Source organism: Pipistrellus kuhlii, unplaced genomic scaffold (assembly GCF_014108245.1).
Source record: "Pipistrellus kuhlii isolate mPipKuh1 unplaced genomic scaffold, mPipKuh1.p scaffold_m20_p_4, whole genome shotgun sequence".
Classification (NCBI taxonomy): domain Eukaryota; kingdom Metazoa; phylum Chordata; class Mammalia; order Chiroptera; family Vespertilionidae; genus Pipistrellus; species Pipistrellus kuhlii.
Window position 1 is genome coordinate 72,674,310 of NW_023425540.1, and position 25,927 is coordinate 72,700,236.

The 25,927-nt window shown below is 47.0% G+C and overlaps 1 protein-coding gene across 1 annotated transcript in view; it reads left to right on the forward strand.

Annotated features, from left to right (window-relative positions):
- The window catches only part of LOC118703411 (C-C motif chemokine 26), a 39,367-nt gene that overhangs the window by 5,041 nt on the left and 8,399 nt on the right, over window positions 1-25,927 (forward strand). Inside the window, exon 2 of the mRNA XM_045571177.1 lies at window positions 9,501-9,746. Coding sequence (XP_045427133.1) covers window positions 9,683-9,746 — 64 coding nt within the window. The 5' untranslated portion in view covers window positions 9,501-9,682. The remainder of the gene's footprint in view (window positions 1-9,500; window positions 9,747-25,927) is intronic.

Sequence of the window (25,927 nt, forward strand, 5' to 3'; positions counted from 1 at the left end):
CCTCACTACACTGGTGTCCTTTCTGTTTTCAAAACAGCCAAAATCTTTCTCACTTCAGGGCCTTCGAATGTGCTCTTCCTTCTGTTGAAACGTTCTTCTGGATCTTAGTGTGATGGCCTCCTTCTTAGCCATCAGGTCTCCAGCTCAGACGCTGCTTCCTCAGAAGGGCCTTCCCAGATCGCCCTCCTGTTATTTCTTCTTTCAGTGCCACTTGCCGTACTTCCATATCATCTCGACTCGTGTCTCTGCTTATCTGTCTGTCACTATTACTAAACTGAGCTCCCGAACGGCAGAGCCCTGCTGTATCCTTCTCCAGCACCTAGACCAGAACCTGGCACATAGTCAGTGCTCAGAAATATTTGTGAGCCCCTCCTCTGCCGAGCTGGCATCTGGAGGGCAGAAGAAAAGGCCGCAGTGGGTCAGAGAGCTTGCGGAGGTGATGAGCACCAAATGTCTCACTTTGCATCGCCAAGACAGCTCTTGGATCAGTGCCACCCTGGACAGCGAGGGTGTCCCTAGATTTACACCCCCAAACTCCCACCTGCACCCCAGGACGAGTCTGGGGAAGGAATTGAATGCCCTGGAGGGGCGGGGGTAGGGTGAGGACTGCAGTGTGGCTCCCTGTAGCTCTTCCCTCTTTGTTTTTCCTGTCCTGTGAGGATGGCAGTGGTGCAAAATTACTTTTGTTATCAGTTTCCTACTCAAGCTTTCTTTAGCGGCACTCAAACATCAGAACCATGTCCTCACTGCCCCCTGGTGGACAGTTAGGTGCAGGGCTCCTTGAATCTGGTGGAGAAATGGTACCCTCTCAAGGCAAATGCTGCCCCCTCCTGGTTGTCTTGGGAGGCTGCTAGCAGTTACATGGAAGGCTTTAATTTGGGGACAGCTGAACTTTAGATCCAAAATCCTGATAGCAAACCCTCAAGGTAATGTGACTGCAACCTTATGTGGCATTCATTTGCCAAGCCATCTTTTTCCAGTTCTCTTTTTCCACACTCACAGGATGGAGTACAGAGCAGTAAGCCTTCTGCCTAAGCACATTATCCCCCCTTTCCCCTATGGAAGCAATGCCAGTTCCTCCCACCTCTTCTGGTTGGCATCTGGTTTCTACAGTGATCCTTTTGGGTTGTTCAAAAATTATCTCTATACCTGGCTGGGTGGCTAAGTTGGGGTGTTGTCCCAATGCACCAAGATTGTGGGTTCGATCTCCATATAAAAGCAACCAATGAATGCGTAAATAAGTGGGACAACAAATCTCTCTCTTTCTCAAATCAATTTTAAAAAACAAAAATTATCTTCACTGTTAGTAAAATGGTTGTGTGTTTACAGTGTAGTATGATATAGCTACATTCAATATTGTGCTGCAATTTAAAATTATATTTATCAACCCAAGAGAAGTGAAAAGGTATTTCCACACAAAAACTTGTTGTTCCCAAGTGTCATCAACCCCAAAGACTACCAGGGAGCCGAATCTGATGCAATTGCAGAAAGCCTGTATTTATTTCGGACTAGTCCGAGCCCAGTCTCACCTACACCAACGAGGGCATGGGCGAGAAAGAGGAAGAACTTAACATATCAATGGGTTTTATAGGGAGGGTGGTGCCGCTACCTTGGCTGACCTGATTGGTTGGGTTAGGCCTAGGGTCCAGTTACCTGGAGCTGGACCCGCCCCACCCTGCCCTCTCACCCCACCTGCCCTCTCGCCCCGCCTGCTCTCTTACCCCGCCCTGCCCTCTTAAACTTGCACCAGAGCATTTATAGCAGCGTTATTCATAATAGTTCCAAAGTCAAAACAATGTCCATCAACTTGTGAACAGATAAAGGTGGTGTATACATATGAGAATGAAATGCTGAACATGCTATAATATGGATGAACTTGGAAATATGCTAAGTGAAACAAATCCGAAAGGAGCACATATTGTATGATTCCATTTATATGAAATGTCTACAGTAGGCAAATCCATAGAGACAGAACATATATTAGTGGTTTCTACAGGCTGGAGGAAAAGGGGAATAGGGAATGAGTGCTAACAGGTATGGTATCTTTTTATTGGGGTGATAAAAATGTTTTATAGTAGTAGTGAGGGTTGCATATACTGAAGATACTGAAAACTTAAAATAGTGAATTTTTTGGTATGTGAATTATATCTCAATAAAAATATTGCAAAACCCCACAAATTTAAAAAACTAAGTACCTGGTAGAAATGTGTACCAAAAAAGAATGAACTTTATTGTGCATTAGTTTAAAAATAAATTTTAAATATGAGGAAATTTCAAGTATCTTGAGGGTGACCCTACACCTGAATCAAATTTGTACCTCCCAGAAGTCTAGTACATTGCCTTATGCAGTGATATATTAAAGTCAATGATAATGAAATCAAATTATTTCCTTCGGGCAAGCATTAGCACCTTTACGGTAATTACTCCTCCATTTCCATGGCTCAGTGCTGACAAGAGGATGCTATTTCTTGGTGACTGACAAGCCTTCCGTTACAGTGAGTGCACACTGACCTGGAAAGTCACTTTCTGTGGTGTTGCCAGCTGCCAACCTAGGCCTTCCAGAACAAAAAGACACCTCAGTCTGACTGGACAGACTGCCTTCCACCCATAATTTCTCTTCTGCACATCCTGACACTTCTTCCTCTGCCTCCTCCCTGGAGTTTGTAAACATGTGTGTATACACACACACACATACTGGATTATGACATGAGCAAAAAATAACTTTTCATTGGGTTAAGCCTCTGACATTTGCAGCAAGGCCCTGGAGCAAACAGATGGCATACACACTCAAAATGGGGCCCTTGAGGGGAACTTAATTAAAGGGACTATTTATAAAGGTGTGGGTGAGGTAGGGATGGTGCAGTACCTCAGGGCTGGGAATGGCTGAAGTCATTACGGCTCCTAGGCCTGAAGAGGAAAGGAGAGGGCATTGTTCCTGAGCCTGATGAGAGCATCTGTATCAATAGAGGGATGAGTCACCTTCCTGTACCTTCCATTGGCCAACTTCCCCTGAAGCTAAGAGCTGGGGAGCTCCAGGTGGGGAAAGGTCAGCATCCTCTGCAAAGAAGAATGTAGAAGGATGGAGAGTGTCTGAAGGATGTAAAACATCCTGTCCACCCTATTAGAGCTGCCACTGCTATTACCCTAAATTATACTGCAACTGAGAGTCAAACCTCCTTTACAGGAATTTATTCTCTACAATTTGTGGGTGGGGTGGGGCAGGGATAGTGAGGAGGGGCTAGAGGGAAGGGATACATCAGCTTTGAGTCAGAATGTCTGAATTTAAAGGGATAATAAGATTTACTTCCCAGCCCTGACCGGTTTGGCTCGGTGGATAGATCATCGGCCTACAGACTGAAGGGTCTCGGGTTTGATTTTGGTCAAGGGCATGTACCTTGGTTGTAAGCACATCCCCAGTAGGAAGTGTGCAGGAGGCAGCTGATTGATGTTTCTAACTCTCCCTCTCCCTTCCTTAAAAAATATATATTTTAAAAAAGACTTACTTCCCAAACCTGTGAAAAGGGACAAATAAGTTAATATGTGTGGAAGTTTTATAAAGTACTATACTATACAAAAATAAGTTTCTGTAATACACCCCACTAGGAACCCTCTCCGGGATCACAGGCTAACCCAGACTCTCCATTCCTGAAGACTTACAGCTGCCCCACACAAGGGATTAATTTACAAGTATTGAATTTTCCACTCTGATTTCATGAAACTATTTTTTCAAATTTTACCCTAAACCTCTGATACCAGTGTCTTTATTATCACCAAACCCTCCTGAACACACACACACACACACACCCCTTTCTGTTATGGAACATTTATATTTTTATTGATTTCAGAGATAATGCCAGTGGTCTTGATCTGGCATCCAGAAGGGTTTAGGAATCTGTGTGTAAATTCGAGTTCAGAGACATAATTTTGAAAGGCATTATGGGGAGTCAGAGAAGACTTAGCTAAAAGGAACTAAGTTCTTTTTATCTCAAGACCCCTTGCTTTTTATTAACACAATTTGTCCTTAGGCAAGGTGGAGATATACACTTCAAAGACCAGGGTTTCCTATACAAATCCATTGTCAGATTGGCTGTTCAGGTGTTTAGCCAGGAGGAGGCAATAACATGTAGATTAAGGTGCTCTGAGCTGTCTGGCAGCAAGCAGTCATCCTTTTCAGGTTTGGGGAAATGCCTTTCAGCCTCCCAGATGATTCAGGATGACATGCTGGAATTGGCATCTGGCACAAAGAGGGAGAGGGAAAGAGACATAGAAACCAATGATGAGAGAAAATCCTGGATTGGCTGCCTCCTGCATGCCCCACACTGGGATCAAGTCCACACCCGGACATGTGCCCTGACCAGGAATCAAACCGTGGCCTCCTTCCTGTTCACAGTTTCAAGCTCAACCACTGAGCCATTCCAGCCGGGCTGTTAAGGAACATTTTAAACAGATATGCAAGTCAAGAAAAGAGAATAGTGAAACCCAAGTACCCATCACCAGCTTTAATAATTACTATTTTTAAAAAATATGTTTTCATTTATTTCAGAGAGCAGAAGGAAGAGGGAGAGAAGAATAGAAACATTACTGATGAGAGAGAATAATTGATCTACTGCCTTCTTTATGTTCCCTACTGAGGATCGAACCCACAACCCCAGCATGTGCCCCCACTGGGAATTAAACCATGACCTGATTTATGGGTCCACTTTAAGCCACTGAGCAATGGCTTTAATAATTATTAATGCCTGGCCAATCCTGTTTCCTCTACACCTCACCCACTTCTATATTACTATTTTTTTTTAATTTTTTAAAAACATATTTTATTGATTTTCCACAGAGAGGAAGGAAGAGGGATAGAGAGCTTAGAAACTTCGATGAGAGAGAAACATTGACCAGCTATCTCCTGCACACCCCCTGCTGGGGATGTGCCCGCAATCAATGTACATGCCCTTGACCGGAATCAAACCTCGTACCCTTCAGTCCGCAGACTGACGCTCTATCCACTGAGCCAAACCGGTTTTGGCTACTATTTTCTTTTTTAAACAAATTGAGGTAATAGTCACATAACATAAAATTAAGCATTTTAAAGCATACAATTCAGCAACATTTAGTACATTCACAATGTTGTACAACCACCACCTCTGTCTAGTTTCAAAACATTTCCATCTCCCCAAAGTAAAACTGTACACACATTAACAGTCACTCCCATCCCCAGCCCCTGGCAACCACTAATCTGCTTGCTGTCTCTATGGATTTTGTTTTCTGGGTATTTCATAGGTGTGTCATTTTGAGTCTGCTTTCACTTGGCACAATGTTTTCAAGGTTCAGCCATGTCATTGCTTCATATAATTCATTTTGCCAATATATTGTAATTTTTCTATCTAGACTTTTGCCATCAACAGATTGTTTTGGATTGTTTACACATTTTTTGCTATTGTAAATAGTTCTGCTATGAACATGAATGTATGTGGATTAGTTTAAGTGCCTGCTCTCAATTCTTTGTGGTATATTCCTAGAATTGCTGGGTGTTTTAAAGGTATCCAGAATTTGTTATAATCAGGCATGCAGACGTGAAAACCCCTGTTATGAAGGAAGACGTTTATAATCATAAATCCCTAGAAACGGGGTACAGCACGTTATACAGGGCCACATGAGGAAGCACCAGAGTTGGTCAGGAGGCACAGGGATTTGAGGAAAGTGTGGGCCAGAGCCTTTATTAGGCTTTCTGTGGAATAGGAAAGGCAGCATATTCGGTGTTAGAATTGGCAAGGTTGTCCTAGTTGGGTGGCATCTGGCCATGGGGTGATTAGGGCAGCGGAATAGTGGCTTGGAATTGAGAGCCCATAATGGAGGTGGTTGTTATGTGGGTCCTGGGTTGATTTGTTTGCATGTGAAAGGCCCAGTGAGTTGTTATTTTTAGGAATTAGCTAACCCTGGGGCGCGGGTGAGGGGGGTGGGGTGAGGAGGTCTCACAAATGTCAGCAAGGTCCCAGTGTTAAATCATCAAAATACAAAAAATAAAAAGACGTGCTTAATTGGAGAAAGATAAATACCACATGTTCTCACTCATTTGTGGAATATAGTGAACAACATAAAAATAGATCCAGAGGCAGAGAAGCATTGAACTGACAAACCTCAGAGGGAAGGCTGGGGAGAGTGGGGTAGTGGGGGTGGGGAATAAAAGATCGACCAAAGGACTTGTATACATGCATGTAAGCATTACCAATGAAGACAGTCACTAGGGGGTGAAGGCATGTGCTGGGGGTGGGGAGTGGGGGGAGTGACCAGAGAGGTCAATGGAGGGAAAAACATAATATTGTAGTAGCTATGTATGGGCCAGGGGGGTCCTTGAAATATTAGGGGGACCACTCTGTAAAGCAAGCATGTCAAACTTGTGGCCCAATGAATATTTTTGCGGCCCAGCCAATACAATGGTATATAAGAAACGTTTTAATAAAAATTTTATAACTTAATTTTTACAATATCCTGTTATACATAATTATTACAACGTTCAGTAATAACTGATTACTATAATTGTATTGCATTCATTTCCCTTATGCACCTTACACACAGGTGCACCATTTCTCCCCACTAATACACTAGCAGTGAATATTTTAGTTGCTAAAATTTGTCCAGGCCTGCAGGGAAGGGCAGTTAGGATGACCAGGCCTGCAAGACAGGGCAGTTGGGGGTGATCAGACCTGCAGGGGAGGGCAGTTAGGAGTGACCAGGCTGGTAAAGGAGGGAAGTTAGGGGCAACTGGGCCAGCAGGGCAGGGCAGTTGGGGGTGACTAGGGCTGCAGGGGAGGGAAGTTAGGGGCAGTTGGACCCACAGGGGAGGGCAGTTGGGGGCAACTAGGCCAACAGGGGAGGACGGTTAGAGGCAATCAGGCTGGGGAGATCAGGCTGGCAGGGGAGGGCAGTTAGGAGTGACCAGGCCAGCAGGAGAGGGAAGTTAGGGGCAATCAGGCTGGCAGGGGAGCAGTTAGGCACCAATCAGGCTGGCAAGGGAATGGTTAGGGGCTGATCAGGCTGGCAGGCAGAAGCGATTAGGAGCAATCAGGCAGGTAGGCAGGCAGGCAGTTGGGAGCCAGCATTCCTGGACATTTAGGCTGTCAGACATCCCTCGAGGGGTCCCAAATTGGAGAGGGTGCAGGCTGGGCTGAGGGACACCTTTTTCGCCCCCTGCACAAATTTGGTGCACTGGGCCTGAATTATAGTTCACATTCAGAATAATACTGAATGTGAACTATAATGGGGGGAAAAGATGGAAAATTATATGTTATATGTTTTTCATCATCATAATCATAAAAAAATTAAAAAGTAAAAAAAAAAGGAGACATGCTTAACTGGACCATATAGTAATTCTATGCTTAACATTTTGAGGAACTGTCAAACTGTTTTCTATAGCAGCTGCATCATTTGCCCTTTCAATTCTCTTTTCAGTGAGGGCCTTAGCCACCAGACTTTGTGGATCAGCAGAATCTGATCCTTCCTTGGCTTTCAAGCAGGAACTATTTCTATAAGGAGAAGAACGGAACCTAGCTACAGGCAATCAGGAAAACCAGCTGGTTAGGGCTTCTTGTCCCCTTCTGCTCTGGGACTTCTTGCTTTCTTAGGGCTCAGCGCCTCAGCTATGGCCCATTAGAAGGACTCTTGTCCACATGCTCAGAGGCCTTCCCTCCTCCTGCACCCACCTGCTTTTCAGGTTAGTAAATATCTTCGAACCTCCCTCTCAACACCACTGTGTTCCCTTCTTGTGTCTCCCAAAACTTACGGACCTAGAGACCCCTATTTTTTTCACCCAGGGGTTTGCCAAAACTGGCTTGCACTGACCTAGGAGGACATCTCTCCCCAACTCCACTTTCAGTAACATCAGGCCATAAGCTTGAAATTGGCCATGTTAGGAGTATTTACACCACAGGAATTAGCAAACCCTACGAATCAGAGCTTTCTCCACAGAACCAGTTGTTAAACATTTACCAGCACATCACTGGTCCCATCTTACCTGTCTGTCAACCAAGACCTACTAAAGTGTTTGCTGATAACTGGTGGTTGGTATCAGCTGTTTTTATGTAGAGTTCCTGAGTCCCCTCCCCAGCAGGTCAGCCTGGCCCCAGGGGGGCAAAGCCAGCCAGGTGGTAGCAGATATAAGCTAGGCCATCATGGCCTGAATTGTTAAGGACAAGGGGATATGGGCAGAGCATAGTCAATTTCTGCTACACACACATACACACACACACACACACGCTCCTGGTTTCATTTAATACTAGTGAGTTTATTTCAGTGTACATTGGAAAAATACAGCCAGTACACTAAAGCTATGATTTCATGGATATTTTTGGGTAAAGTCAATTTAAAAAGATTAAGTGTATAATTGGGTGAAGAGCAGAAAGATAAAAATTACAGAGATGATAGGAGAATGAGGTTTGATTATTGGTGATGGGGTCCTAGTGAAGACTTTTAGGCAAGGGGGTGACCTGGACTGGATTGCACTGTAAGACAAGCTTTCTTGTATTTGTGTGCAGAAAAATTGGAAGGAGATAAGTTGGGAGGCAGTGTAATGGAGTTGAGAAGGAACAGACAGATCCAGGAGATGTTAAATAGGGAGAATCAACAAAAGTAGAGATATTATTAGATATGGAGAAGGGTACAGTGGTGCCTTCTCTGAACAGTAAGGTACAAACATACTCTCCACCTCCTCTCATCATTTTCTGGAATTCAGCCACATTCTGCTGCTCACCAGACTCATGTTCTCCCCCTTGGCCAGGAATGCTCTTGACCCTTGATCCCCTTGGAGCTTTCGCCTGTCCTCTGATGCTTCCCTGATCTCTCACACAGAGTCTTCCCTTCCACTTCCAGAGCCCTTTGCACCTGCCAGTTGCCTGGCACCAGCAATGAGTCCCCCTCTTAACATTTATTTTAGGCCATTCACTGTGCACGGAACTTAATGTACACAGTTCACTTTCCCCATGAAACACCACTGGGAAGCAGAGGGTTTCACTCCACTTCACAAGTGACAAAACTGAGGCTGATACAGTTGGACCTGAACCCAGGCCTAAGCCTCTAAAGGCCATGATCTTAATCACTGTGATCCCGATGCCTTATTGTCCTATATTGAAATCATTTGTTTATGTTTGTCTTTCCAGTGGACTCTGAGCCCTAATGGCCTTGAGTCTGAAATGGGCCCTTCCCTAGATTCCTGAATCTCAGGGCTGGCTAGGACTTCTTTATTTGAAGCTTGAATTTCCTACTCGGAGCTCCGCCAACAAGTGCTTACATGCCCCTGCTTGATAGGGATCTAACTATCATCTAAATGGTCAGACCTATCTCTGGATGGCTTCACCCACCGTGAATGTCTTCCTCCTTTGAGCTTTACCTCTTGACCTCTGTTTCTGCTTCATTTGGAGCTCCTTCTCTCCCCTGGACCACACTCCTCTCAGGACAATGCTTACGGGGTGTGGTAAAGTTTATCTTGACAATAGACTTACTGTGCTCTCCCACAGAGGACAGCTGCCACCCCTGCATCTGCATCTGTCAAGGTCTGCCAATTGCCGTGAAGCCAACTTCTCAGAAGTCTTTATGAACCTCTGGCTCCTGAATTTCCAAGCCAAACAAAGTGAAGCCAACTTCTCAGAAGTCTTTATGAACCTCTGGCTCCTGAATTTCCAAGCCAAACAAAGATGAGATGTATGGGAGGCCCCCTCCTCTGCCTGGGAGCCCCCTCCCACTCTTCCTGCCACCTAGATCTGGTAAGTGAAGGGAAACATTTCTGCACTTGGTGTTGGGGCTGCCCCTTTGGAACCACCAGGGAAATGGTTCCCAGGACCATCTCCTGTTCCCAGTCTTCTGGGACTGTGTGTTGTATGTGTTTGATAGCAAAGAGGGACAGTACCATGGATAGCAGAGATACCCTCAGCCTGCTCTCCTGAGTCCTCTAAGCTCCCATCCCAGTGCCTACCCATATTTATGGTGCCCTCCTGCCGTCCTCCCTGCTTTAAATCCCAGATACTACATCTCCAGCCACCTTTACTTAGGAGGCGGGGGCAGGAATCCTGGAGGGCGCTAATGGAGCCTGAGTAAAGGTGGCAGTGAGGGTCAACAGGAAGGGGTGGACTTGAGAACTATTGAGGAAGGCCTCCAATATGCTGGAATTGACACTACACAACAGAGTAGGCCTGCCTGGTGTCATGGCAAGGGTACAAATTCTTTACCAGGAAGATGCTGGACCAGCCATCTTGCATTGTGGCTTTGAGGTCTTGGACAAGTCATTTAATGTCTCTGATTCCCAGTTTCATCACCTGTGAAGTAGGGATAATAAGAAGATCAAATAAGAGTTTAGAGGGGCCAAATGGGGCTTTAAGGGAATAGCTGGAGGGATACAGGTCTGATCTGGTGATGATTTGTCAGTTCATTAAAGGCAGGTCTTGAATGGAGTCCTCATTGAAGATCAAGACCCCCCTCCCACACAAACACACACCGTCCTGGGATTGGCCTTTCACACCCGCATCTTACAGCAAGTGGGCTGGGATTCAGAGAAGCTAAACACCTGGCCTGTCTCCATCAAGTGAACAAATAGAGGCAGAGCTCAAACTCTGGACAGTCTTTAGGGGTTTTGTTCTAACATTTGGATCCTCAGAACTTTCTCTACAGACCTGTCTGCTACATACTAGAAAGCTCTGTAAGAATCCCCCCCTATTCTGAATTCAACAGTCCCAAATAGCTTTCACCCAGACCTGCTTTCCCTAGTGGATTTTTCTCTTCTTTGAATGGTCCCACCTGCACATACACAACCAAGTTTGAAACCTGAGTGTGATCCTGGTCACCTCCCGCAGCTTCCTCGGCCAACAAGGCATTAACTCTTGGCAAATTCACTTCCTGAGTAGTTCTCAAATCATCCTCTCTTTCCAATTCTTACTCCCTCCACTTCTTCTTCCTAGAATCCTATCACAGCCTTCACACAGTCCCTCCACCCTGGTTATCCACAGCCAGAATGACTTCTGTAAAATTCCAGAGCTGACCCAAGTTATTCCCAAAGCTCCACTTGGCCCCTTGAATTCATACTGTGGCTTTCAGAACCTGGAACATGCTTCTCTATGAGGTCTCCATTCCTACCCCTCAGACCTCCCTACCTCCATCAATCTTGCTCAGCTCAGGAGTCACCTCTTCCAAGAAGTTTTCACTGGCTTATTCAGCTCTCCAGTGTGACACCTAAGCTGTATCATAATTGCCTAACCTGTGTCCTAACAGCTCAATGTGAGTTCCCAAAGGCAGGAGTGATATAAGTAATAGTACTTCTCCCTGGGCACCTGATGGGAGTGGGCAGGGAGATGAGCCTCCAGGATTTACTAAGGAGTGAAGTCAGGAGGAGCTGGCCCTGTGATACTGAAGAAATCATCTCAACTTCCTCACCCATAAAACTAGGAAGAAAATTCAGAATCAACAATCATTTATTGAGCACCAAATGTATAGTAGGTACCATTGAGGGCATACAGCATGGGCAAAAGTAGGTATTCAGTTGTTTATATGGAAAATACAAAAATCCTATATAATAAAGGCCCAATATGCTAAGTGTCCATTCATCCAGTCAGACGTTCCACCAATCAAAGTGTAAGCCTATCCAATAAAAGAATAACATGCAAATTGACCATACCTCTGCTACACACACCAGCCAATAGGAGCAAGTATGCAAATTAACCCAACCAAGATAGCTGTGGCTATGGAGCAAGCAGGAGGCTTGGATTTCCCTGGCAATGAAGAAAGCCAAGCTTCCTCACACACTCTGGTGGGCCCTGGACTCCACTTAAGGCTACAAAGTTTCAATTATAGAAGATAAATAAATCCCAACAAATATGGCTGTGAACAGGAGGCTTGGGTTTCCCTAGTGATGGAGGAAACCAAGCTTTCTGCACACTCTGGCCGGCCAAAGCCTCTGCTCAAGGCTACAAAGTTTCAATTATAGAAGATAAATAAATCCCAACAAAAATGGCTGTGGCCATGGAGTGAGCAGAAGGCTTGGGTTTCTCCAGTGATGGAGGAAGCCAAGTTCCTGGCCTTCCCTGGTCTCTGCTGAAGGCTACAAAGTTTCAACTATAGAAGATAAATAAATCCCAGATACCAGGCCTCCACTTGGGTTTCTGGAGGGCATAGTCAGCCTGCAAACCACCACAGGCCCCTCTCCCAGGCTGTCCCATGCCCCAAGGGAACTCCAACCTGGTTCAGGACACCCTTCAAGGCAAACCAGCTGGTCCCCTCCTGTGCACCAGGCCTCTGTTCTATCTAATAAAAGAGTAATATGCAAATTGACTGTAACTCCAACACACAAGATGACTGCCCCCGTGTGTTCAAAGATGGCTGCCACAAGATGACCAGCAGGGGAGGGCAGTTGGGAAGGACTAGGCCTACAAGGGAGGGCAGTTGGGGGCAATCAAGTCTGCAGGGGAGGGTAGTTAGGGGTGACCAGGCCAGCAGAGGAGGGAAGTTGGGGGCAATCGGGCCTGTAGGGAAGGGCAGTTGTGGGGGACCCAGGCCTGCAGGGGAGAGCAGTTAGAGGCAATCAGATTGGCAGGGGAGCAGCTAGTCATCAATCAGGCTGGCAGGGGAGTGGTTAGGGGGTAATCAGGCTGGCAGGCAGAAGCGGTTAGGGGCAATCAGAAAGACAGGCAGGTGAGCTGTTGGGAGCTAGCACTACTGGATTGTGAGAGGGATGTCTGACTGCCCGTTTAGGCCCTATCCTACTGGTATCGAGCAGTCAGACATCCCTCAAGGGACCCCAGATTGGAGAGGGTGCAGTCTGGGCTGCGGGACACCCCTCCCATGCACGAATTTTGTGCACCAGGCCTCTAGTATGCTAATGATAAGCTAAGGTTGCTCAACTGCCTGCTCTGACATGCACTGACCACAAGGGGGCAGACAATTGATCGGTCGACCAGCCACTATGACATGCACTGACCAGTAGGTTAGCTTGCTGCTGGGGTCTGGCCAATTGGGACTGAGCGAGAAGGGTCAGACATGCCCTGGAGCCTTCCTGTGGTCCTTCCCTAGCCCCGATCGTACACTGGTGAGATCCCTAGGCTTGGCTTGTGCCCTCTCGAAATCTGGGACCCCTTGTGGGATATCAGAGAGCTGGTTTTGGCCAGATCCCACAGGCCAGGCCAAAGGACCCCACTCGTGCACAAATTCATGCACCTGGCCTCTAGTAAATCTATATAAATAAAAATGTATGTGTTCGTTTGTTCAAAATCTTAAATCTCTGAAAGTTCTTCACCGATTGCTTTGAAATTTTGACACAACGTTGCATTCAAATATGCATGTGTTTTTATATCCCTTATACCTACTATTATATAGATGTCACACCTGAGACAGGTAAAAACATGCTTTTTTTTTTTAAAACAGCGCCATCAGTTGGACATAAAAGCAACATACGCTATACTAAATATTTTATGATTCCATTTCAATGTTGATAATGATTGAAGATTTGTGCTTAGAAATCTCGAACAAAGTTCTCAATCAATTGGGAATGCCATCACTGAATCGATTTGCTGCTGCTTCGTTCGATGTAGAATTGTGTCGTGAACAAAATTACAACACGGGTGATCTTTTGTCGTATGTGCAATCAAATATTCTTGAGCAAAAAGGCATTTACAATCAAATAATAATGCAAATAATAATATAAACTGTCAATAAAGGGATTGGAGAAATCTTCTTCTTTGATGTGCCAGGAGGAACTGGTAAAATGTTCCTAATTAGATTGATTCTGGCAGCAATTGGATCCCAAAATGACAGAGCCTTAGCTCTTGCATCGTCTGCAATAGCTGCGTCATTGCTACCAGGTGGAAGAACTGCTCATTCCTCTTTCAAATGGCCATTGAACATGCAATTCATTGAAACTCCCCCATGCAACATTTCCACAGCATCCAGCATGGCAAAAATATTGCAGAAATGCAAACTTATTGTTTGGGATGAATGCACAATGGCGCACAAAAAATCGCTTGAGGCTCTTGATTGATCATTGCAAGATTTGTGTAGAAACATCAGACCATTTGGGAATGCATTAATATTGCTTGCAGGAGATTTCAGGTAAACATTATCTGTAATTTCTTGATCGACACCAGCGGACGAAATAAATGCTTACCTGAAATACTCTACTTTGTGGCGACACATAAAGACGTTAAAATTAAAGACGTCCAGCTGCAAAATGATCGATCAGCTGAGGTATTCTCACATCAATTGCTGGAAATTGGGAATGGAAAGGTGCCAATTGATCTGACCTCAGAATGAATTTCATTGCCTCATAACTTCTGCAATTTAGTGACATCAAAAGAAGAATTGGTTGAAAAAGTATTTCCTAATATTCAAACCAATTATAAGATTCATGATTGACTGAGTGAATGAGCTATTCTTACAGCCAAGAACAAAGACGTCTACGAACTTAACAATATTATTCAGTCTAACATTCAAAGTGAGGCAGTCACATACAAGTCTGTCGACACTGTTGTGGAAGCAGATGAAGTGGTTACTTACCCAATAGAATTTTTGAATTCACTCCATCTGCCAGGAATGCCACCACATGTACTGCAATTGAAAATTGGCGTGCAGCCGAAGCCTGTTTGGCTCAGTGGTAGAGCGTCGGTCTGCAGACTGAAGGGTCCCAGGTTTGATTCCGATCAAGGGCATGTACATTGGTTGCGGGCACATCCCCAGTGGGGGTGTGCAGGAGGCGGCTGGTCGATGTTTCTCTCTCATTGGCGTTTCTAGCTCTCTCCCTTCCTCTCTGTAAAAAAATCAATAAAATATATATTAAAAAAAGAAAAGAAAATTGGTGTGCAAATTATCATGTTGTGAAATATCAAGCAGCCAAAGCTTTGTAAGGCACACTGCTTGCAGTAAAAAAATTAATGAGCAACAGTCTTCACAGGACCTTTCAAAGATGAAGATGTCCTCATTCCTCACATTCCTATGATTCCAACGGATATGCCATTTCAGTTAAAGAGATTGCAATTCCCAATTCAACTGGAGTTTGCAATCACCATCAACAAAGCTCAGGGCCAGTCTCTAGAATTGTGTGGTTTAGATCTATATATGGATTGCTTCTCACATGGACAGTTATATGTTGCGTGTTCTAGAGTTGGCAAACTAGATAATCTCTATATCTGCACAGACAATGGAACATCAAAAAATATTGTATACCCACAAGCATTGTGAAATTAAACATATGTGCGCTTTCTCTTTTCTTTCTTTCCCATTTAACCAGACTGAGCCACAGCAATGCATGGCCGGGTACAGCTAGTAATAATATAAGAATAAACTCTGTGTTTCTTGTACTCACAACTATAAACCTATTTTTTGTCCCATCCTAGATAGTAATGATATCTTAACTAACCCTCTGGACTATTGTATGAGGCAGATAGAATTATCTCCATTTTACAGTGGACAACTAAGGTTCAGAATGCTGACCTAGGACTCCAGATACTTCCTTCATAGCTGCCTCTCACACAAGGCAGGAAATGTGAACTCACTGTATAAACAGTGGCATGCCGTAGAAATGTGACATTCGTGATAAAATATAAAAACAGGAGGATCCAAGATGGCTGCTCAGGTAAACACCTAACTGCAGCCGTGCACAACAATTTCAATGGAATACAACTAAAATATAAAATGGGCATTGCCCAGAGCTACAGTTGGTCGACTGAAAATTATACAACAAGAAGGAAAGAGAAAACCAGAAGGAAAATCAGAGGAGCTGAAAAAGCCTAAGGTACAGAGACATGCTGCGCGCACGCACGCATGCACGAAGAGGACGGAGCCGGAGAGGAGGGGAAGGCTGGGTGCTGCCTGGCGTTCTCTAGCAGGAAGGAAATAAAAGCCCCGGCCTGGGCTGAACCCCAGAACCGGCAGCGCTGAGCCCCAGTTATGGGCCAGACCCTGGGGACCCAGGCTCCGGCAGGGGGAGACGGGGCTGTGAGGCGGAATCCCAGGGGAGCGGCGAAAAGCAGAGCCTCCAGAGTCGAGCACATTGTGCGCAAAGGATGGAATGTTGACTCTGATGCTGGATTCCCCTGGCCGGAAGGAGAAAAAAAGCTCCAGATTGGAGGAACGCGACGAGGAGCAGGAGCCTCTGCCTGACACCGGCCAGCCAGGTGTGAAGAAATCAAGTGAGAACAAAAGACAGTAAAATTACTTAAGAAAGAATACAAAGAAGATCTTGAAAATTCGAAGACTAAGTCAGAACTCAACTCAGCAGCCAACATTACAACATAAATGCATTAAAAAAAAAAAAAGGACAGAATGTTGGAATGGCGGCGGCCAGGCCCAGAGTGGCCAGGCAAAGCAGTGGCAGCCGGGCCCAGAGCAGCAGCAGCCAGAACCAGAGCAGCAACAGCCAGGCCCGGAGCAGCCAGGCCTGGGGCAGTGGCAGCCAGGCCTGGGGCGGAGGCGGCCAAGCCCAGGGTGGCCAGGCCAGCGGCACCCAGGCCCGGAGTGGCCGGGCCCAGAGCAGCCAGGTCGGGAGCAGCCAGGCCCAGAACAGCAGCAGCCAAGCCTGGAACATCCAGGTCAGGAGCGGCCAGACCCGGAGCAGCCAGACCCAGAGCAGCCGGGTCGGGAGCAGCCAGGCCCAGAGCAGCAGCAACCAAGCCCAGAGCAGCCAGATTGGGAGTGGCCGGGCCCAGAGCAGCTGGGTCAGGAGCAGCCGGGTTGGGAGCAGCCAGGCCCGGAGCAGCAGCAGCCAGGCCGGAAGTGACAGTGGCCAGACCCCGGGCAGCTGGTTGTGGAACGGACCAGAGCAACAGAGGCCAGGCCCGAAGCAGCCAGGCCCGAAACAGCTCGCTCCTCGCCCGCCCCCGCCCCAGGGCTTCCTCTCAGACATGGCTGGAGACTTTTGGGGGAACTTGAGGGACTGCTGAATCAAGTGATGAAGGCTTAGATCTGGATGTGTTGAGTTAGTATAGTGCTGGGGTGTTGATCTGTGAGTGCCTTGTGTGGGGCCTGGATTTGGTTGGTTGATCTATTTGGAAATGTTTTTTGTGTGAAGTGTATCCTTGGGCATGTGGAGGTATTATTGATTTGAGAAAATGCTAAGTAACTGATTTACTATCTGAAAAATTTTAAGTTCTGAAAGTTAAGGTCTCTTGCCAAAAAGAGGTTTTAAAGCTAACACCTTAATTTTAATGGAGAAAGGGGAGGACAAGCCATTCCCACCCAGAACAGGTAATCCAATTCCAACCAGCAACAATCTTTAAACAATGTGTCCATTTACACTTGAATGGCTACACCTTTTGATAGCCTAAGGGCAAGTTTACATGTAAACAAGTTTGCTTCTCAATTCCCAGGGCAGAAAAAAACAAGGTTTAAAATTATTAGATTTTAAAATTTATTCTTAGAAGTGTAAAGTTTATTAATTAAACAAACAAACAAACAAAAACAACAACAACAAAAAAAAAAGGAGATTGAAAAACCTGATGAACAATATTAGCTGTTGATTGTAGTAGAGTCGGGGGAGTGGACTGACAGTTCTCGGGGAAAGGGGGAGTGGTGGATGTGGGAAGAGACTGAACATACACTGTGCACCTATGCATGAGGACAATGGGGGGTGGGGAGGGGGTGGAGGGTGGGGTGGGAACCTGGTGGAGGGGGGAAGAAATGAGGAACCTTTGTAATAATATGAACAATAAAGATTGATTAAAAAAAAAAAAAGAAAGAAATGTGACATTCATATTGTTTGGAAATTTTCCCACTGGCACTAGGCCCAGATTAATAGCCTGGCGCACCCAGCTCAGAGTTGACCTGGAAAAGGACATCTTGCTGTCCCCTCCCAATCCTGGCATCCTTATCAGCTGTACTTCCTTGTGAGTGAACTGGAGGCATCCACCTTCTTTCTTGAGGGTTTTCAATGCATTTTCTTATTCCTCCCTGTGGGTAGACATCCAGCATTAGTAAAGGTAGGACTTGGCCTTCCCTGTCTGACAGGACTGTGACTAAACATGAGTACTGAAACAGAGACATGGTAGTAACTTGCTAGGAGGCTGGACAGCAAGCTAATCCTCCAGGTGCTGCCACACCCACCTCCTCCTAAAGTGCTCCAGGCTCCTGCCAGGCCTCAGGGTGACCCATCATTCCCCCCAACCTCACCATCAAGCAGGGCCTGATGTTCTGTTTTAACCCTAAGAAGCAGTGGGTCCAGAGGTGCATGAAGAACCTGAATGCTTAGTGGAAGAAGATCTCCATTGAAGCTAAGCCAGTGGGCACCAAAGTCCCTCTTCAAGACAGCCTACCAGCAGCCCCATCTAACTACTGTCCCAGCCCCTGTCGTGAGGTTTAGTCTGGCCTTGGCTTCTTGCCAGGTGCTTAGGGCCCGGTGAGCCAATGGTGATAAGAGAAGCGCTAGTGTCCCTGTTTCTCAGCCTCATTCGCAGGGGATGTGTCTAGTGTAGTGATTTTCAACTGGTGTGCTGCAACAATTTTTACGACATGCGACGTCTAACTATTTAGTCAGGGGCACTGACCTCTTTTCCTTAAGATTGCCAAATAAAAAAATGACAGCCAACACAACAATAGCCATCTGGTTTGAATGAATCAAAATCATACTTTTTTTTTTTTTTTTTTTTTTTGTCAGATTGGCAAAAAATGTATTTTCTGGTGTGCCACAGAATTTTAGTAATTAGTTTATATGTGCCATGAGATGAAAAAAAGTTGAAAAATCATTGGTCCACTGAGTAGAAAACCAACAAAAGCAGAGGGCCCATTGGCGGTATTCACTACTAGATCCTGACCCTCCTTGCACACTTCTCATGGATATGATTAATAAGTTTTCAGGAGCTTGTTGGTTGTTTTTGTAAATTAAATTTATTGGGGGTGACATTGGATAATATGATCATACAGGTCTCAGGTGTGGGTTTCTATGTTACAAGACTTGTATATTTCAGTGTGCCCACCACCCAAAGTCAAATCTCCTGCTCTTTGGTATTTGTAATGAAGTGGGCATAGAGAATCAGGATGATTGGCCAGCATGGGTAGTTTAATTCTTTTTGTGAAGATATGGCTTCAAGGAGATGTCCATGCTTTGCCCCATGCTGCTTTCCCCAAAGATCTGCTCTGACCTGAAAGCTGGTTTCCCCCCACAAGATGGTATTGAGGTTCCAGGGGGATAAAGATCCCAGCTATTTTTTCCTATGAATAAGATACATGTGATCTATACATCAAGAGTGTGGGTATACTTGCCCTTCTCAAGTAACAATCCAAGTAAAATGTTATTTTTATTTTATTTATTTATTTTTATATTTTATTGATTTTTTACAGAGTGGAAGTGAGAGAGAGATAGAGAGCTAGAAACGTCGATGAGAGAGAAACATCGACCAGCTGCCTCCTGCACACCCCCTACCGGGGATGTGCCTGCAACCAACGCACATGCCCCGACCAGAATGGAATCTGGGACCCTTCAGTCTGCAGACTGAAGCTCCACCACTGAGCCAAACTGGTTTCGGCAAAATGTTATTTCTTTTTGAAGGTAGTTGTATCCTGGGGACAGGGTTGAGTGTGAACAGATAGTATCCTGAATTGCCCAGTGAGGCCTGAAGGGGATGAAGGCAGCCTGATTCCAGGGCATTATTCCAGGAGTGGTCTTAGCTAGTTCTTGGGAGTCCTGCTATGAACTTTAAAGAATACACATGCACAATTGGATTCAATTAATTTTTTTAAAATGTCAACATGATACATTATTGTACAAGGAGCTGTTATAGGCACGCTAGAAGGCTATAAAACTATAAAATACTAGAGGCCTGATGCACGAAATTCGTGCATGGTGGAGGTGTGGGGGGGCTGTACCTCAGCCAAGCCTGCACTCTTTTCAATCTGGGACCCCTTGAGGGATGTCCAACTGCCAGTTTAAGCCTGATCCAGTACTGCTAGCTCCCAACTGCTCGCCTACCTGCCTGCCTGATTCCCCCCAACTGCTTCTGCCTGCCAGCCTGATCACCCCGTAACCACTCCCCTGCTAGCCTGGTCAACACCTAACTGATCCCCTGCCTGCTGGATTGCCCCTAACTGCCCTCCCCTGCTGGCCTTGTCACTCCTAACTGCCCTCCCCTGCCAGCCTGGTCACCCCCAACTGCCCTCCCCTTCAGGTCTGATCACCCCCAATTGCCCTCCCCTACAGGCCTGGGTCTCCCTACTTGTCCTACTCTGCAGGCCTAGTCACCCCTAACTGCCTTTCCCTGCAGGCTTGGTCTCTCCCAGCTGCCCTCCCTTGCAGGCCTGGTCCCTCCCAACTGTCCTCCCCTCCTGGTCTGATCACCCACAACTGCCCTCCTCTGCCAGCCATCTTGTGGTGGCCATCTTTTGTGTTTGGTTGATGGTCAATTTGCATATTACTCTTTTATTAGATAGATGATCTCTGGCTTCAAATAATTAGGGAGAAAAAGAACATATTTGCAAATCAAGAGCAATGTGGGTTTAATACTTTAGTACTTTACAAGCTGCATGATTTTGAAAAATGCACTCTCTGACCCTCAGTTTCCCGAATCTGTAAAATGGGGATAATAAGATCTTTCTACTTTGTTTGCGTTTCCCCCAGAAGCAGACCCTGAAACAGATTTGAGTTCAAATATTATGCCTTGGGGAGGGACAGGAAACATTGCTTGGAGGATGGGGAGATAATACACAGCAAGGAAGGCAAATAATATGAGTTCATTTCAAGCAGAGGGGAGTTAGAATTTAGTCCACTGTGAAGTGGTGTGAGACCTACCCAATACACCAGTCACTGCCAGGTGTGGGGAGGGGTGTCTTTCGCAGGTGGGGACAGAGCAACTTCTGTGGTTTGAAACAAGCCTTCAGGTGCAGAGTTTGCAGAGCACAGAAAGGTCTTGCAGTACACAGTCAATATACAGCAGCTATTAAAGTTCTTTCAACTCCAATAGGAAGCAGGATAGAGTGGTGCCACACAATACAAAGGAGGAGGCATTCTTTTTTGTTGTTGTTGTTCCTTTTTTTTTTAAAATCAATCTTTATTGTTCATATTATTACAAAGGTTCCTCATTTCTTCCCCCTTCCACCAGGTTCCCACCCCACCCTCCGCCCCCTCCCCACCCCCCATTGTCCTCATCCGTAGGTGCACAGTTTATGTTCAGTCTCTTCTTCCCTCCCTCCCACCCCCCCCAGAACAGTCAGTCCACTCCCCGCCCATATCACCGACTCTACTACAATGAACCGCTATTATTGTTCATCAGGTTTTTCAATCTCCTTTTGCTGTTGTTGTTGTTGTTGTTTTTAATTAATAAACTTTTACACTTCTAAGAATACATTTTAAAATCTAATAATTTTAAACCTTGTTTTTTTTCTGCCCTGGGAATTGAGAAGCAAACTTGTTTACATGTAAACTTGCCCTTAGCTATCAAAAGGTGTAGCCATTCAAGTGTAAATGGACACATTGTTTAAAGATAGCTGCTGGCTGGAATTGGATTACCTGTTCTGGGTGGGAATGGCTTGTCCTCCCCTTTCTCCATTAAAATTAAGGTGTTAGCTTTAAAACCTCTTTTTGGCAAGAGACCTTAGACTTTCAGAACTTAAAATTTTCAGATAGTAAATCAGTTACTTAGCATTTTCTCAAATCAATAATACCTCCACATGCCCAAGGATACACTTCACACAAAAGACATCTCCAAATATTATAGATCAACCAACCGCATCCAGGCCCCACACAAGGCACTCACAGATCAACACCCCAGCGCTATACTAACTCAACACATCCAGATCTAAGCCTTCATCACTTGATTCAGCAGACCCTCAAGTTCCCCCAAAAGTTTCCAGCCATGTCTGAGAGGCAGTCTTGGGGCGGAGGCAGGTGAGGAGCGAGCTGTTTCGGGCCTGGCTGCTCCGGGCCTGGCCTCTGTTGCTCTGGTCCATTCCACAACCAGATGCTCTGGGTCTGGCCACTGCCGCTCCCAACCTGGCTGCTCTGGGCGTGGCTGCTGCTGCTCCGGGCCTGGCCGCAACCGACCCGGCTGCTCTGGACCCGGCTGCTCTGGGCCTGGCTGCTCCAGGCCCGGCCGCTCTGGGCCTGGCAGCTCCCGACCTGGCTGCTCCAAGCATGGTTGCTGCTGCTCTGTGCCTGGCTGCTCCCAACCCGGCTGCTCTGGGCCTGGCTGCCCCAGGCCCGGCCACTCCGAGCCTGGCCGCTCCTGGCCTGGATGCTCAAGGCTTGGCTGCTGATGTTCTGGGTCTGGCTGCTCCCAACCCGGCTGCTCTGGGCCCGGCTTCTCTGGGCCCGGCCACTCCAGGCCTGGGTGTTCCTGGACTGGCCACCCTGGGCTTGGCCACCTCCGCCTAAGGCCTGGCTGCCACTGCCCCAGGTCTGGCTGCTCCAGGCCTGGCTGTTGCTGCTCTGGTTCTGACTGCTGCTGCTCTGGGGCCTGGCTGCTGCTGCTCCGGGCCCGGCTGCCACTGCCTTGTGCCTGGCCACTCTAGGCCTGGCCACCGCCGTTCCAACATTCTGTCCTTTTTTTTTTTAAACGCATTTATGTTGGCTGCTGAGTTGAGTTCTAACTTAGTCTTCGATTTTTCAAGATCTTCTTTATATTCTTTCTTAAGTAATTTTACTATCTTTTGCTCTCACTTGATTTCTTCACATTGAAAACTTCTTCGATTTCTTCCTCCTTGTCCTGGAAGCTCAGCAGGTTGGCCTGTGGCGCCCCTTTGTTCTCCATGGGCTCCTGTGCTGCTTCAGCCTATTGCAGGGGTCGGCGCCGCCCAGGAAGCAGCCCCCAGCCTCGGCTCCGTGGCCCGTGCTCAGCGGTCGAAGGCCCAGGGGCACCCCCCCCCGCTGGGGGCCCAGTTGCCCGGCTGGCCGGTGTCTGGCAGGGGCTCCTGCTCCTCGTCGCGTTCCTCCCAGTCTGGAGCTTTTTTTCTCCTTCCCGCTAGGGGAGTCTAGCATCAGAGTCAACAGACTGTCCTCTGCGCGCAATGTGCGCGACTCTGGGGGCTCGCTTTTCGCCGCTCCCCAAGGACTCCACCTCACAGCTCTGTCTCCCTCTGCTTGAGCCTGGGTCCCCAGGGATTGGCCTAGAACTGGGGTTCAGAGCAGTCAGGAGTGGGGCTCAGTACCGCCGGAGGGTTTTTTTATTTTATTTTATTGATTTTTTACAGAGAGGAAGGGAGAGGGATAGAGAGCTAGAAACGTCGATGAGAGAGAAACATCAACCAGCTGCCTCTGCACACCCCCTACTGGGGATGTGCTCGCAACCAATGTACATGCCCCTGACCGGAATCGAACCTGAGACCTTTCAGTCTGCAGACTGATGCTCTACCACTGAGCCAAACTGGTTTCGGCACCGCCGGAGGTTTTGTTTCTTCCCGCCAGGGCTATCCAGCATCAGGGTCAACATTCCATCCTCTGCGAGCAATGTACGCGACTCTGGGGGCTCTGCTTTTCGCCGCTCCCCTGGGATTCCGCCTCACAGCCCCGTCTCCCCCTGCCTGTGCCTGGATCCCCAGGGTCTGGCCTAGAACTGGGGTTCAGAGCAGTCGAAATTGGTGCACAGTACGGCCTGAGCTCCTGTTTCCTTCCCTTCAGGGCAATCCCGCATCAGAGTCAACATTCCTTCCCTTGCTCACAAAGTGCGCCACTCCGGGGGCTCGGCCTTTCGCCGCTCTCCCAGGACTTCACCTCACAGCCCCGTCTCCCTCTGCTTGAGCCTGAGTCCCCAGGGATTGGCCTAGAACTGGGGTTCAGAGCAGTCGGCACTGGGGCTCAGCACCGCCGGAGGTTTTGTTTCTTCCCGCCAGGGGAATCCAGCATCAGAGTCAACATTCCGTCCTCTGCGCACAATGTGCACGACTCCGGGGGCTCTGCTTTTCACCACTCCCCTGGGATTCTGCCTCACAGCCCCGTCTCCCCCTGCCCGAGCCTGTGTCCCCAGGGTCTGGCCCATAACTGGGGCTCAGCGCTGCCGGTTCGGGGGTTCAGCCCAGGCTGGAGGTTTTATTTCCTTTCTGCTAGAGAACGCCAGGCAGCACCCAGCCTTCTCTTCCTCTCCGGCCGCGTCCTCTCCGCACATGTGTGCGTGTGAGTGTGCAGCATGTCTCTGTACCTTAGGATTTTTCAGCTCCTCTGATTTTCCTTCTGGTTTTCTCTTTCCTTCTTGTTGTAGAATTTTCAGTCAGTCGATTACCTGTAGCTCTGGGCGATGTCCACTTTACATTTTAGTTGTATTCCATTGAAATTGTTGTGTGCTGCTGCGGTTAGGTGTCTACCTGAGCAGCCATCTTGGATCCTCTCTCAGGAGGGGGCATTCTGATGGAGGGTGGGGGGAAGAGGGAGCCTGCAGAAATCCTCAGCAGACTTGACATCTGAATGGTGACCGAGGCTTCTCTCTGGAAAGAAGAGTGTGTTTCTGGGTATAAAAAACAAGCTGGAGTGTTCAGGCATGAAGAGACCCAACTATAATGGTTGGACCAGTTTTCGGCAAACTCATTAGTCAACTGAGCCAAATATCAACAGTGCAACTACTGAAATTTCTTTTGAGAGCCAAATTTTTTAAACTTAAACTTCTTCTAACGCCACTTCTTCAAAATAGACTCGCCCGGGCCGTGATAGTTTGTGGAAGAGCCACACTCGAGGGGCCAAAGAGCCACATGTGGCTCGCGAGCCCAGTTGGCTGACCACGGGGCTAGACCATCCACGACAACAGAACTCTGACCTACAGCCTCGGAAACAACCAGGCAGAACCAGCACAACTTGGTCAGCGACTGCCAGCTTCCTATTGAACCCCCGTTTTCCAGCTCAGAACCAACCAAAGTAAGCCAAACACACTCCCAAATCAGTCACGTAAGATGTTTGTGCTCATTAACTCACCTCCAGCTTCTTTGTGCCAACTACCTCCAATCACAGCTGGCCTGGGCCTTCCCTGTGGACCACTCCGAGGTTCTCCCACCCCACCTGCCTGTGAGTCTCTGTCAAACGCTAGTGATCGTGGCTGAGAGAGGCTGCCAGCAGGCTTGTTCAGGGGAGGAAGATGTTTTCCTGTCAGGACTGCTGACATCCTATTCTAACTCCAGGTCTCAACACCGACGCCCCTTTCTCAGGAGAGGGAGAACAGGGGACAGGACCCTAAGACACTCCCCTCCCGTCTCAACCCTGGCGAAGCTGTCTGTTCCAAAGAATTCCACGGCTTTGTTTGTACAGGTTGAACCTTATTATTTAAAAGGTTCTCTAATTCTCCAGAATTACAGGACTGTCAATTTCTAGGAAACCTCTTCAGAACAAACAAAGCTTTGTTTCCACCTCACGAAGCTGTGGTCTTTTAATCCAGCGTTTCCTCTGAGACATAGGCAGCTTCTATGTCTGTTATTATTCTGTTGTTGACCACACATGGGGAAGGGAAGACACGTAGGACAGAGAGGGAACCCCAGGCACTCTCCTCACACCCCAAATTCCCTTCCCACCTTAACTCCTGCGCAACCCAACATTCAGTCTTTCTGCTTTTTTGCCAATGGTAATTACCACTTTTATTTATTTATTTATTTATTTATTTATTTATTTATTTAATATGTTTTATTGATTTTTTTTACAGAGAGGAAGGAAGAGAGATAGAGAGCTAGAAATGTCGATGAGAGAGAAACATCTACCAGTTGCCTCTTGCACACCTCCTACCGGGGATGTGCCCGCAATCAAGGTACATGCCCTTGACCAGAATCGAACCTGGGACCTTTCAGTCCGTAGACCGACGCTCTACCACTGAGCCAAACCGGTTTCGGTGATAATTACCACTTTTAGATAAGGTGTTGGCTTCTATTGAATACATTTTCTGATTTCAGGGAACAATATTCTGTGACTGGCTTTCCTTGGAACTATCACATTCTCCTCCTGACTTTCTAATTTCCAGGCAATGATAAGCCCAATGGAATGTACACTTCTGGCAGGATGCGGCAGGGTGTGACCCGG